The following is a 14,605-nucleotide window of genomic DNA, read 5'->3' as shown; positions in this document are numbered from 1 at the left end:
TTCAAATTACAATCTACCAATACCATTTGTGTTTCTTTCCAAATGTATTACACTATTCCATCAATTACATTAAAAAAAGAAGAAAAAGAAAAAATCCACTTACAAACCCCCCAAATTTCTTTTCCTTTGATCATACATCCAGATTCTCCATTTGAATGCTGCTCTTGAGGGGCACATACTCTCCAAGGTATCCACCAAGATGATCATGTAAAGCACTCTTATCAATCCCTTGGTGATGGTAACTCTTGCAAACATAGTAGAAAACGCTCTGCGCCAACAATCCCACCAAATTCACAATGACCAACACACCCACCAAGAATCCACCAACCACAATTCTAGTGAAGACCCCATAGCTATCTCCACCGTGCACTACCACCCCACTGAACACCCCACCGATTATGCCACATACAACCAAGTAAGCAGAAACCAAAACCGCAGCATACTTGATCCTACCCTTCAACAACTCATAGCTCTTCTTCATAGCAGCAATACCATAAATCGGTTCCAGCACCGACACAACACTAGCCAAATGCCATAACGCAGTAATATACACATGAGCAACGAGAAACAATAAAAGGATCACAATAACCGCGAAAAACAGCAGAAACGAGTTCTGTGTATCAATTGCTATAATAAGCAAAACCAAGGAAATCACGAAGACAAAGTTATAGATGAACATCAAAAGCGTGACCCAGAGGTAAGTGATGAACAAACGCTTGAAGACTTTGGGGATTGCGGAGATGGTGGAGGAAAAGGAGACAGCTTTGTTGGTGTAGAGGGAAGCGACGGTGAAGACGACGGCGGCGGTGGAGAGGAGAGAGAAGGCGAAGAGGAAGAGAAGGTAGCAGAACTGGATTGTGAGGAGAAGGGTCCATTCATGGTTAGCTTGGTCAGAATCCTGATAAGGGTTCTGGAGCTGAGCGAGGAGTGGGTGTGTGAAGAGTGAGTGTGCGAGGATTGCGAATGAGAGAGGGAAAATTAGGGTTAGGGTTATGAGATAGAATGTCTTCGGTGATCTCTTCGGAATTGAGATTGATTCTCTCAAGATTTCTGGAATGTTCAGGAATTGCAGCTCCTCTGGTGCTAGATCCATTATTCCTCCTTCTTCTTCTTCTCAGATTCTCGTTCTGTTCTTCTCTGATCTGAGAGAAAGAGAGAGAGAATCGAAAGTTTTGGTTTGTGGTTGCTTTGAAGGGATGGGATTTTGAGGTATCAGATTTTTGTTCTTCTTCGTTGCAGAAATGAGATTAGATGATATGAGAGAAAGAATGCTTTTCTTTCTTTCTTTCTTTCTTTCTTTTTTTTTTTTTTTTTGGTTTCTGTATATGTTTTTTGTTTTACACGTTTATAAAGTTTAGGGAGATAGATCTAGATGTTGATTGTTGACTGTTCTCACATGCGTGTGACATTAGTTTATTATATTACTTTATCTGTTTATGAATTATGAGTGAGATTATAGTACTTTTTTTTTTTTTGACTGAATAGTATTCATTATTTTTCTAATTAATAATAATAATTTTAAATAAAAAATAAATATTAACACTCTTATTTTAATGATGTCATTATCTTTTACAAATCAATACAAACATATAATAATAATAATAATAAAAATTATGTGTCAGATAACATTATAAAAAATAATAGTAACAACATCATCATTTTTAAAAAATATTTTTCTTAATTTGTAAATACCATATAAAGAAAAAAAAAAGTTTGTTTTAGAATGATAAGTAAATGTATCTTAAGTTGTTTGTTTCAACAGGTGTTTTATAACACTGATTAATAAAATTATAGGTCCAAAATTTTTGGATGGTAATATAAAAAGTATACAACTTAGACTAAATTTTGAAATGAAAATCAAAATTTTAATATACCAGAGTAAATGCATACAATTTTTTTTCAAAAAGAAAATTCTATTAGGATGTCTGTTAAAAAACAATTAGTTAATTTATTGTCTATTTGATGTATTTTTTATTTTTAAATTTTTTAGTTAAATTCCTAGTTTATTTCTTAGAAAAATATAAAAAACTAATTTTTAATTAGTCAAAATTAGATAATTTTAATATTTAAATTTATAATATAGAATTTAAAATAAAAAATTTATAATATAAATATTAAAATTTAAAATAAATAAAATAATTTTAAAAATATTAGCTAAAAAATAAGTTATCTAACATTCCTACCCCTCCTTGTGATAAAAGAAATGTGAGCCATCTTTTGATGTGCTAATTTCCTTCTTTTATTTCTGTGGCCAGATTTTATATTTTTCTTTATCGTATATCTTCTTCACCTACGAGTCTTCTTTGCGTTCTCTCTCTTGTGATTCGTACCCCATGGCCCAATAGTAACAAAGATTGTTTTTATCTAGTCCTGAATTCAATGAATTGTTTATAATAAAAATTTAATTTTAATTAATAGTGTAAAACATTTTATATAATTATATAATTATAATTATTTTTTTAGATAATTATTTATATAATTAATAAATAAAGATAATTATTTTTATTAATATAATATTATATTATTATGTGATTAAATATATGTATAAAATAATTTTATTGTGTATCAAAATTGGTCAATAAAGAAAAGGTATATCATTTTGATGAGTATATATTTATTTTGGTCTTTAAAAAATTTTGAATCAGACACTTTAGTTTTTAACTAAAATTATTTATTTGATTGTTTCTTAACAATTAATTCCGTCAGTCAATTAGGTCGTTGGCTCCGTCAACTCTATCAAAAGATAAAATAGTCCCTGACAACTCTAACAGGAGACAAAATGATCCCTAACAACTCTAACAAGGGACAAAATAATCTCTGACCCTTTTATTCGAAAACAACACTGTTATTCATCAATTTTTTTATCATATCTCGCATAATTCTAACATTCATACTCTCCTTCTTCACCTTCACAATTTTCTTTTTCATCTTTTCCTTCCTCCTCTTTAGGTCCAAGATTAAGCCATAGTGTAACTGCTACACGTGTCGCACCTACCTCAACATGTCATAAACCATACACTTCTTATATCTCTCCTCGATAACAACATTACCTCCAACTCCGACAATGTCCACAACATCCTCAAGACTAAATTCCACAACTATCCCAAGGTCACGCCTTTCTCCATTATCCGGCAAGCAATATAGATTGTTGAATATTATGACATCATGAGAAAATTCTCCTTCGACATCATATGCAAATTCTCATTTGAAATAGACACCGAGTGCTTCATTCATTCTTTCACATAGTTCAAGTTGGCAGACAGTTTCGACCTCGCATCCAAGCTATCAGTACAATGAGCAATATCACCATTACCGCTCATATGAAAACTGAAGCGATTACTGAACATTGATTCGGAGAAGAAGTTGAAGGAAGCGATCGGACAAGTAGTTGAGAGGCATAGTCATTGGTTTAGTGAATATGAATTGGTTGAGAACAATTTGAGAATTTTTTTTCTTTTGCTTGTGAACATTGAAGTTGTAGAGTGTGCATTGTGTAGTTTGAAGTTACAGTGTTAGATTGTTAGTGTTATGCGAGATATGATGGAAATTGGAAGAAAATAGTATCGTTTCCGAACAAAGTAGATCAGAGACCATTTTGTCTCCTGTTAGAGTTGTCAAGAATTATTTTGTCCTCCGATAGAATTGACGTAGTAAAGGACCTAATAAGTGACTGACGGAGTAAATTGTTAGGGACCAATCGAGTAATTAATTTTAGTTGGAGACTAAATTGTCTGGTCTAAAATTCTTTGAGAACCAAAATAGGTATATACTCCCATTTTAATTCACATTTAAATAAATTTCAAAAATAACACTCTTTTTATTTTATTTTATTTCAGAATCTGACAGGCTTCCTATTATAAACTGCTTGCCCAAGCCAATGGGCCGATCCAAACGCGCTTATTTATCTGGGCTTTAAACTAAAATTATATTTTGAGGTAAAATCCTGGTAAACTTTTCCTTGAACCATAAAACCAGGAAAACAATTTTTTCCATGCCGAAAAGTGGCAACTAAGTTCACATATTATACGGGTTGGCTTGTTAATTATTTATTGAGTAAATTATTAAAATGGTACATGAAAGTTCGTGTTATTAACTAAAAAAATTTTAGAAGATATTAACTGATAAATAAATTTTTGAAAAATTTAAAAATTTTACAAAAATAATTAGATATTAAATATTAAATATATATTTAAAAAATAATTTTAAAGATAAGATTTTGATGTAATTTTTTATAGGTATTATTAAAAATAAAAATATTATTTATACACTAAAATTAGTTATCATATATTTTAATATATATATATATATATATATATATATATATATATATATATATATATATATAGTTTAACTCATTTTAATGTGTATTTTGTATTTTAAAATATATTTTATACTTATAACTGATTTTAAGAGCTAATTTTAGTATATATTTAATATGATTGTATTAGAAAAATAAAATATTTTTATTTTTAAAATTTAATAATTTTATGTCAAGTGATTTTTTTTAAATTTATTGTATGTGAATGACCAATTTTTATTAAAAAATAAAAAAAATTTAAAGATCAAATTTGTTATAAATTTTTTGTGTAATTTCTAAATATTTATATAAATATTGTCACAAAAATTTGAATTAAATAGATAAATTATTTATTAAATATGAATATTTTTTATCATTTATAAAAATATAATATTTATTAATTATTTTTATCATATTTTTAAATCATTTAAAAATAAATTTATAGAAAATATGAATGCTTAAAGTTTTTAGATATTAAATTAATTATTAACTTTTTTTTATTTGTTCACGAAATTTAATTTTAAGTTTTTTCATTTATGTCCAGCCCGACGAAATTTGTGTTTTTGTACCGCGAAGAAAAAAGAAACATAAAACAAGAAAGAAAAAAGAATAAAAGATGCCAAAGCTATGCCCTGGAAGAGGTCGCCAATTATCCAAAGGTTTGAGCCATGTGGAACCGATCACTATTGCAAAAGATGTCAAATCTAATAATACAGTCTGCAAAAATATTAAAAAAGTACTATTTTTTTTTTGAAAAATACGAAAAAGAATAAATAGATAACTTATTTAATCTGTTATTTTTTTTATTACTCAGGTTTAACCTGAAATTTATACGGATTTAACTTTAAAAATAAAAATTTATATATTTAAATAGATAAATAGAAGAGTACGATTATACATATAGGTTTTTTTGGCGTACAAGTTACTTACATAACATGCGCGTTAAATCACATTGTTCCTCTTTGTATCTCGTGTTTCTCCTCCTCCTCCTTCTTCTTCTCCTTTTTCTCTTTTTTTCTTTGCGTTTCTCCTCCTTTTTCTTCGCGTGTTTCATCTTCAACGTCGTTTTTTATTACTGTTGTTGTTGCTATAATTTTTTTCTTCTTCCTCTTTTTATTGATTTTGCAACATTATATATTTTTTTTGTTTAATTTTTTTCTCCCAAAAAAAATTATGAGAATATGAAATAAGAAGATGAAGAAAAAGAAGTAGCAAAAGATGAGGAGGAAGAAGAGAAAAAGTTTTGAATTATCCAGATCTTATTAGCACACATACACAAAAAAATTTTAAACAATACACTCGAATATCTTTATGTTACACCCAAATATCTCTGTGTTACATCCAAATTTGTTGCAAATACAGAAAAATATTTCCTCTAATACTGCATTTTTTTCTTATTTCTTTCTTTCTTTTAGTTGAATGAATGTAAGTTCATTCTCTTCCAAATAATTTTGCAGTATTATGTGTTTCTTTTTTTGTTTGAATTTTTTTGTTTTATTCTTGTTAAAAGAGTAAAACAAGAAAAATTTGAGAAGGTAAAATAAAAAGAAAACGATAAATAAGAAAAAAAAAAGAAGAAAAAGATGGTGATGATGATGAAAAAAAAAGAAGCATCAGAAGATGAGGAGGAAGATGAAGAGTTTTAAAGTATGCAGAACTTATCAGCACACAGACACCGAAAATTCTTAAACAATACACTCGAATATCTTCGTGTTACACCTAAATATCTTCATGTTACACCCAAATTTGCTGCAAATATAGAAAAATATTTTTTCTAATGCTGCATTTTGTTTTTATTCTTTTTTTCTTATTTCTTTTTTCTTTTAGTTGAATGAAAGTAAGTTCATCTTCTTTCAAGTAATTTTATAGCATTATGTGTTTCTTCTTTTTATTTGTCTGATTTTTTTTATTCTTGTTAAAAGAATAAAACAATAAAGAAAATTGAGAATAGTGATGTCAATGGGGCAGGGCGGGGGCGGGGGATGCCTTCCTGCTCCCCGTCCCCACCCCAGAATTAATCCCCGTCCCCGCCCCATTTCCCGTCATGGGGGATAATTGTCCCCATCCCCGTTCTCCATATTTTCCGCGGGACCCCATTCTACATCTCCCTATGTTTAACATTCATATGAAAATTGTAGTAAAAAATATTAAAAAAAATCAAAAAACAAACTACAAAATATTATTACAAACACATAAACATATCTTATCTAAGATTATAAGTATAGAAATATAACATAGAAAATCATAGTCCATAAAATAAAATCTTAAAATACAATTTCCGTTCTAAAAAAAGTAATAAAATAAAGTCTTTAACATTTAATATTCTTTCATTGTCAGCATACAACTTCCAACAAACATCTCCATAGTCTCTGTTAAAATAACAGAGACATAAATATATTAACATACAGTGACGAGAATGGAAGCAAACACGCAAACGCAGAAGTTGAGAGGGGAAGGACGCCACGCCTGAAGAGAGAGAACGACGCGGTAAAGCTGCCAGGGTGACGGCGCAAGAGTGGCCGGTGGCGAGTGGAGACTGACGACAGCGTATGGTGTTGTGAAGGTTTTGAAGTTTGAACAAAGTGAAAAGTGAGTGAGTGACTAGAGTCTGGAGAGTTGGGGCTTCGATGGGAATAGAGAGTTAGAGACGGCGCAGCAACAAAGGTGAGAAGGGAAGATAGGGTTAGGTTTTTTAATGGGTGAAATTACTAAAATACCCCATGTTAGAAATAAAGTAAGGGTATTTAAGTAAGTTTAACATCGGAGAATTATCGGGGATGGGACGGGGATCCCCGCTCGGGTCTCCGCGCCTGTCTCGGAAGAATTTTACTCCCCATCTCCATCCCTACGGAAAAAATTTCTCACCATCGGAACCCCATTCGGGGCGGTCCCCGCGAGATCCCCGCCTCTTGGAAATTTTTGACACCCCTACTTGAGAAGATAAAACAAGAACAAAAAAATGAATAAGAAAAAAGAAAGAAAGATGATAATGATGATGAAAAAGAGAAGAAGAAGCAGCAGAAGATGAGGAGGATGGAGAAGAAGAGTTTTGAATTATGCAAAACTTATCAGCACACATACACCAAAAATTCTTAAACAATACACTCAAATATCTTCGTGTTACACCCAAAATTTAATTTGCTGCAAATACAGAAAAAAAAATTTTAATGCAAAACTTTTACATTACATCCAATTCAAACCATCAACAATGAAACATTATTCACCTACATAATCATAAACTACTAACGAAAAAATTAACTAGAATCGAACCACACCTCAACCAATTGATTGGATTCAAAATAATAATCAATTTCGTTCTTGTTCATTTGACAATTTGAACGTGAATTATTCATTATTTTCAACAACAAGATAACTAATGATGGAGGAGAATGAGGAAAAGAAAGGAGAAAAAGAAATTCCAATGAAAAAATGAGGAAAAGGAGGAGGAGGAGGTGGTATTGGTGACGACGATAATAAAAGAGAAAAATAATGAAGAAGAATAAGAAGAAGAAGAAAAAAATAAGAAAAATGTGCAATAACAGTACAAAAAAACGTGTGCACATAAATATAAATGACTTGTATAGACTTATATATAAAAAATAATTATAAATAAAATAATCCGATAAATTTAACCTATTTTAATAACATTAGATGACCTTTAAAAAAGGAGGACGTTTGATTTTATTTTTTATATGAAAATTTAAAGGAATACGAATTTACCATTTGTATTGTATTGATTGAATTTTGTTTTTTTTTTTGTCAAGTGGATTGGACTGCCCCAATCCTAGGCATTACACCCATGTATTACACACTCACACACACTACATGGGGATACACACAAATGGTTTAATATTCCTCCAAGAGGATTTGAACTCGATGCAGCTCTATAAAAAGCAAACAAGATTGCCATCTAACCCAGGCCTCGGCTGCAATTGAATTTTGTTTAACTCAAACCAATTATAACTCTTGTATTTGGATTGGATATGTTTATTTCATTTTGGAAGATAATTAATCATTTAAATTTTTTTAAATTTAGATTCATATGATTTAAATTACAATTTAAATGTTGAATCGAATATAATTTAAACTTATCCGATTCAAATAGTATGTATCAGGTTAAATCAAAATATACGTTAAAAAATATAAATTGCGACGAATTATGTGTAAATATAGTATTTATTTATTTATCTTTAAAATTTCTAGTTTAAAGATTTAGCCAATGAGCATTTTTTTTCAAAAAAATGAAAAAGTGAAATATCTATAATGCAATTAATTAATCTACAGACAAAAAAAATATTTATTTAAATTGGTTTTTAAAAAATGTTGAAGTGGATATTTTAGTCCTTAATAAAATTTAACTACACAATTAGTCTCCAATTTTTTTTAGCGTCCGTCACTTTAATCTTTTTATTAGTTTACTCAGTAAAACTTTAATGGTGGAGTCCAACGTATCACATTAAAATAATGAGTCGAACGTTAAGTGACACGTTAGATGGAAGACAAAATGATCCCTAAAAAAACAACTACAAAGATGCTTTTGTATGATGCTGTAAAACCTAAAACCATGCTTTGAAGGTTATCATCGTCTTCATGTGCTACTCTAAAAAAGTAAAACCATGGTAAGTAGAGGAAATTCGACAAACTCTTATCGTCGAGGGTTAGAGGTGGCAGAGATGGTAGTGCTAATAGTGCTAGTAGTGCTTCAAGTGGCACCAAATTTAGAATTGCAAGAGGAGAGAATCCAAGATGCCACTGTGGAGCCTATGCCATTGTTGTGGAGTCTCAAACAAAGAAGAACTCAAGAAGACTTTTCTTTGGGTGTCCTAATTACTAGCTAAGGAACATAAAATATAGTACATTTTTTATAAATTGCAAAATTTTGTTCATGGGTTAACTCTGATTTTTTGTATTTTACTATTCAATATAAAAAAATCTTTCACACTATGAATTCTTTATATGGTTTAACAAGATTTTTCTCTATAAAATGCAAGGTAACTAGCATAATATTGTACTAGAAAAAAGGGTGAAAAAGTTGAAAATTTTGATAGATGAATTAGAGAATAAGACTAAAAATGCAAATAAGAGGAAGGCGTGGAGCAGTCAATGCAAAAGTATTCTTTTTTTCATGCTGAATTTTTTTGATTTGTCATTTTGTAAAAAGAATGTATGTAGAAAAAAAAAAGGAATTATGGACTTATATTAAAAGGATATCTACTTGTAGTTGAATAAGTGATCATAGTGTAATTGCGAATATTATAACCTTTCAGAATTGTTTAATAAATCATGTAATAATGCTCAAAGGACCTTATTTTCATGCCAATATTGTCAATATTGCTAATACTAGAATCATATATATTCACAAAATAAAGCTCCTAAAACCTAATTTAATATAAATGAATTTACTCATTATCAAAATAGTTGAATAACCATAATTTTATATAATTGAAACCAAGCATCAAAACTCTGAATATTCCAATAAAAAATTTCTAGCTAATTTATATGTGTTTCTAACATCAAAAATACATTTCAAAAGTCTATCTTAAAGTTGCATAATAGCATTACAGAACCACAATCTATTTCCAAAGGATTTAAAAAAATTAAACAAAATAACTACAGTCAACATAAGATCACAGAGCACATTTCTTCTTTTGGAGCTTGAGTCTTGGTGTAAGCATGAACTTGAATATTCTGGTAGCAGTTCCATAACTTGTAGTAGCAATTGTTTTTAGAGAGACATTTGATATCTGATTTGAATGGATCGACCTAGGTACTGGTGCAGGTGGGACTATAGATGGAGAAGTTAGAGTAAGTGGAGGTGAAGGTCTTAGAGCTAGAACAAGTGTCTGAGGAGGTGTTGAAGTAGTAGCCAGAGCTACATGAGGTCTTAAAATTTATTGTTCGGATTTTGGAGGCCTAAAACTTGTTAGTGCAACTTGGTTGGATGAAGTAATAATGTGCTCCTGACACAACACAAGGTAACAAGATAAGTAAATACATACATGGCATATAAATAATCCAATTTAATCTAATTTAGAATGGTACCTGTGACTGTGGTTGAGGGGCTGATAGGGTTACTTGTACTTCTTCATGTGACCCTGGTGCAGTGGTGGATCCACTTCCATTACCTTTATTCTTTGGTGGGGTTTAGACTTTAGTGGTCCCTTGCATGTTTTTGCATTATGGCCAGCTTTGCCACATTTTTGATAAGTAACCTTAAATGTTCGTTGTCCCTTTGTTTCATCATGCGCGTCCTCAATAGGGTTTGACTTCCTTTTTTTCGTCATGGGGTGGTCTGCAGGCCTCCTAATAGTGGGTGGCTCTGGAGATAGTAGTCTAGTCTTCACCCAATAGTCTTTTGAATTGACAACTTTGATGGCATGCTCATAAGTTGCTCTAAATGCATTCATCTTTAGCCAATGGTGCACATATGGTTATGGCCTGTCACACCTCTTTTGAATAGCTGCTAATGCATGAACACATGGTATTCCTACAAATAATGAAGTAGCATTGACATAAGTCAGCAAAATGCATATCTTTAATACATATAAGTCAAATACAACTTGTTATTACTTCCTATCAGTTGCCACATATTGTAAGTACAAGTTTGCCTTCCAAGATGCACAACGATCTTCTTTAAATGTGTGTGAACTTCAAACACATTACGATCTTTGTCACTAGTTCATTCAGCTGTCCAAAACTTAGTATCCTTCATAAGGTCCTCCAATTTTCTTTGCTGAACTGGTGTCAATACTCCAATATAGGTGCTTAGAACCTTTTTGTGTTTTGCCATTCTCCTCAAGTAGCAACGAAGCTCATCCAACATGGTGAGAATACGCTTTCTCCTGTAGTGGTTAATTTTGGCGTTCTAGACCTCACTCATGTTGTTAGTCACGTTGTCAAGTTTGGGCCAGTGGCTAAAATGGGATTTGGTCCAGCAAAAAGGTTGAAACTTAGCAAGATATGCCCATGTTTTTTCGTTCATCCTCTTCAACCTCTGCATATGATGCTGGAACTCTGCATCTGTACTACTCTTTGCACACGCCTACATAATATTTTTCAGCTATTTATCCTTGGACCTCCTAATAAAATTCTTTCAAATGTGCCTTACACAATTTCTGTGGTGTGTATTTAGCATCACCTCATGCAAAGCAAGCAACAAACCCTGCAGAATATATCCAAATAAACAAGCTTAAGATGTGCATTCGAATCCTGAAGAAACCATTTAACAACACATACATCTTGAGTAACACCATTTATCAGGCAGATATATCTTTCAGAAAATTATTTTTAGACAGATAGGTCCCTAAAGAATGAACACATCAGGCAGATAGGTCCCTAAAGAATGAACGCTATTTCAAATTAGTTTCACATCAATTCTAGTCAAATACAATAACACCAATTCAAACAAAACAACATCAAGTACAATAAACAATGCAACTCAGGATCACCTCAATTCAATTCAATAGAATGACATCAATTCAAACAGAATCACATCAAGTACACATAAACAATGCAATTTAGGCCAATTCAATTCAATTCAATTCAACTACAAATACAATCAGGACATTCAATTCCATTCATTCAAATACAATCAGGCTACTTCAAATATAGTAACACCAAGTGAAGTTAAAACAATGGTGTTGTCATCACATCAACTCAATTCAATTCAAATACAGTCAAACATATTCAGAACAATATAAACGTAAATAATGTAACTGTCATTTACCTTCAGCTGATCAGAGATAAAATCCTATTCTTTTGCTGAGCAATTACCAATGTCCTCTTGGAGAAGTTGTAGAAATCACTTCCAACTTTTATTTGTTTCACTGTCAATTACTGCATAGGTAATCACATAGAAGTGATTATTTGCATCCTGAGCTACAACACACAACAGATACCCTCTATAATATCCTTTCAAGTGACATTTGTCCAACCCAATCAGTAGTCTGCATCCAGCCCTAAACTCCTTTTTACACCCATCCAGACAGACATACAATTTGCTAAACAATGATGGTGAACCATGAATTGTGGGGGTTGTTTCTAGCAATATAGTACTGCCAAGATTGCTTCTGTAAATCTCATTGAAGTAATCTCTCAACTTTTCATACTGAACCCTCTCATTCTCAACATACCCTTTCCTAGCAACCCTTAAAGCTCTATAGATCATCTTGTCACTGCACACTACATTAAAATCTATCTTAATATTATCAAAAAAGTTTCTCCATGAGTCAGATGAGGTTGGGTCAATAACCTCTTCTCTAATTTATCAACCACTCAATTCTGATCGCCCATGTTGGGGCCAGTCAAAACCATCTCCTTCATTGTCTGATGATTGAGGTGTATCAAAATTCTCTGATTCAAATCCTAAACCATCAAACTCATCACTAAATATGTCATCCTCTTTCTCTGCTATACCCTGTCCAGCACCAAATTTTGACCCACCAGCAGTAGAAGTAGGCCTAGCAGTAGTATTGGGCCTAGATTTGTCATTGGACCCATCAGTGTGTTTAGCCCCAACTTTCTTTCTTACATTATTTTTTTTCAACAGCTTTTTTCTTACTCTTCTTATTTCTTTTGCCATCTTTGCTATTTGTTTTTTTTCATGAGTCTTTCATCTTCATAGCTATCGGTGTAATCCTCAAAGTCTGGAGGTGGGGGTTTATACGCCTTATCTTCGGTACTTTCATAGCTATCATTGTCAGAAATTGGTTCATCAGAAAAAGACCTTAGTTTCGCTGTCCTCGTCATTGTCTTTCTGATTCATGTTATCTTTAACAACATCTCCCTGACCCAAATTCATGTCATATTCTTTCTCAAAATCAACATCTTCCATAATTGGATGATCAAAAAACAGATACAATTCATCTGTCTCTCTATCCTTTCTCTTCTTGTCACATATCTCTCTAATTTTCTTGTCTCCACATATAGGATGTAGGCCTGTTTCATAATTAGGAGTTGTTGGATCATATCAATACATCTTCTTGTATGCATGGTAGCCAGATTCTTCAAACATTTTCTTCAAATCAAAATAATTCACTAGGCCAAGATCCAACAGAAAAAATTTCTTTACATTCTCATTAATGTAAAGAAGTTCACCCTTGTTATCTTTGACAAAATTTCCCCCATGTTAAAAGATAGGAATAACCCAATCAGTCATTTGACATTCATAAAGATGGAATAAAATGTCAAAGTTAGAACATAAACTTATATAGATCAATTACATACTAAACAACAATTGCTCAAATTTTGATTTTTTATTTGTGATAACCATATTAATCCATGCATAAAGTGTATTTACCACAAACTTTTGAATCTTTTTAATGTTAAGCTCATATATGCATGTATTACACAACTTATCAGTAACCGATTTTTATAGTAATGAAGAATTTAGAAATATTTTTTTAGCAACTAATTTCTACTACCACAAACAACTACAAGAAATACACACCTTTAAACAAGTGCAACTATGAACAACTATACCATTCACATCATACTAGAAAAGAGATATATTAACCTCGACTAGTGGCGACTGATAGACTAGCAGAACCTTCTTCTCAATAATTCTGTCTCATACAAAGTCTTGATTTAACAATGTCAGCATGGTGGTGGCTTTTTCTGTAAAACTTAGGAAAAAATAAGATGTTTGTATTTTGTTTTGGGAGAGGAAAGACAAAAAAAGACCTTTACAGCTACTCAATTAACGAAACAACAACACATCATTGTGCTCTAGTCCTAAAATGCGGTATTTAGCATCATTCAAAATGAAAACCTATTTATCCTAATTTCACACATGGCACTTAACCGTTGAATCATTAGTTTCATGTGATACATTAGATTGAAGACTAATTGGGTAATTAGATTTTGTTAAAGACTAAAACGATCACTACAAAATTTTTTAAGAACCAATTTAGATAAATATTGAGTAAATTACCAATCCGGTTCCTGCTGTTCATTTTCTAAAATGACAAGACGACTCTTGATAAAAAACACGTTCCAGATCCTGTATTCTGTCTGCCAACTCGGTTCTTCTGTCAGTTTTACGACGAAAATTCGATAGAAATTATTGACGTGTCAGGTTCAAAAATAGATAAGAATCTAATTATTTTTAAATTTAAATTGGTTAGAAGTTTATTTGTCTTTATTATTCTTTAAACAATAATAAAAAGACCGTAATAAAACATGTTTTTGAGTAAGGGTCGTCTTGTCATTTTGAGAAATGTACAGGACCGAGTTGATAGTTGATACTTTACTCATAAATATTTACAAAAAAACCAAAGGAAAGGCGGTAAGTTGAGCGCCCAGAAGAAA

At 31.3% G+C, this 14,605-nt stretch overlaps 1 protein-coding gene across 1 annotated transcript; it reads right to left on the bottom strand.

Annotated features, from left to right (window-relative positions):
* LOC130969384 (uncharacterized) lies at positions 1–1,317 on the bottom strand. Its single transcript, XM_057895069.1, has one exon. The coding sequence runs from the start codon at positions 1,091–1,093 to the stop codon at positions 131–133; it is 963 nt and encodes a 320-aa protein (XP_057751052.1). The 5' UTR covers positions 1,094–1,317; the 3' UTR covers positions 1–130.
* Between the last annotated feature and the right edge of the window lie 13,288 nt (positions 1,318–14,605).

This window comes from Arachis stenosperma, chromosome 3 (assembly GCF_014773155.1).
Source record: "Arachis stenosperma cultivar V10309 chromosome 3, arast.V10309.gnm1.PFL2, whole genome shotgun sequence".
In the NCBI taxonomy this organism is placed as follows: domain Eukaryota; kingdom Viridiplantae; phylum Streptophyta; class Magnoliopsida; order Fabales; family Fabaceae; genus Arachis; species Arachis stenosperma.
This window is presented reverse-complemented; position numbering and strand designations above follow the sequence as displayed.

Excerpts from the sequence above, each read along its gene's own strand:
- LOC130969384 (XM_057895069.1), bottom strand. The coding sequence starts at position 1,093 with ATGGATCTAGCACCAGAGGAGCTGCAATTCCTGAACATTCCAGAAATC.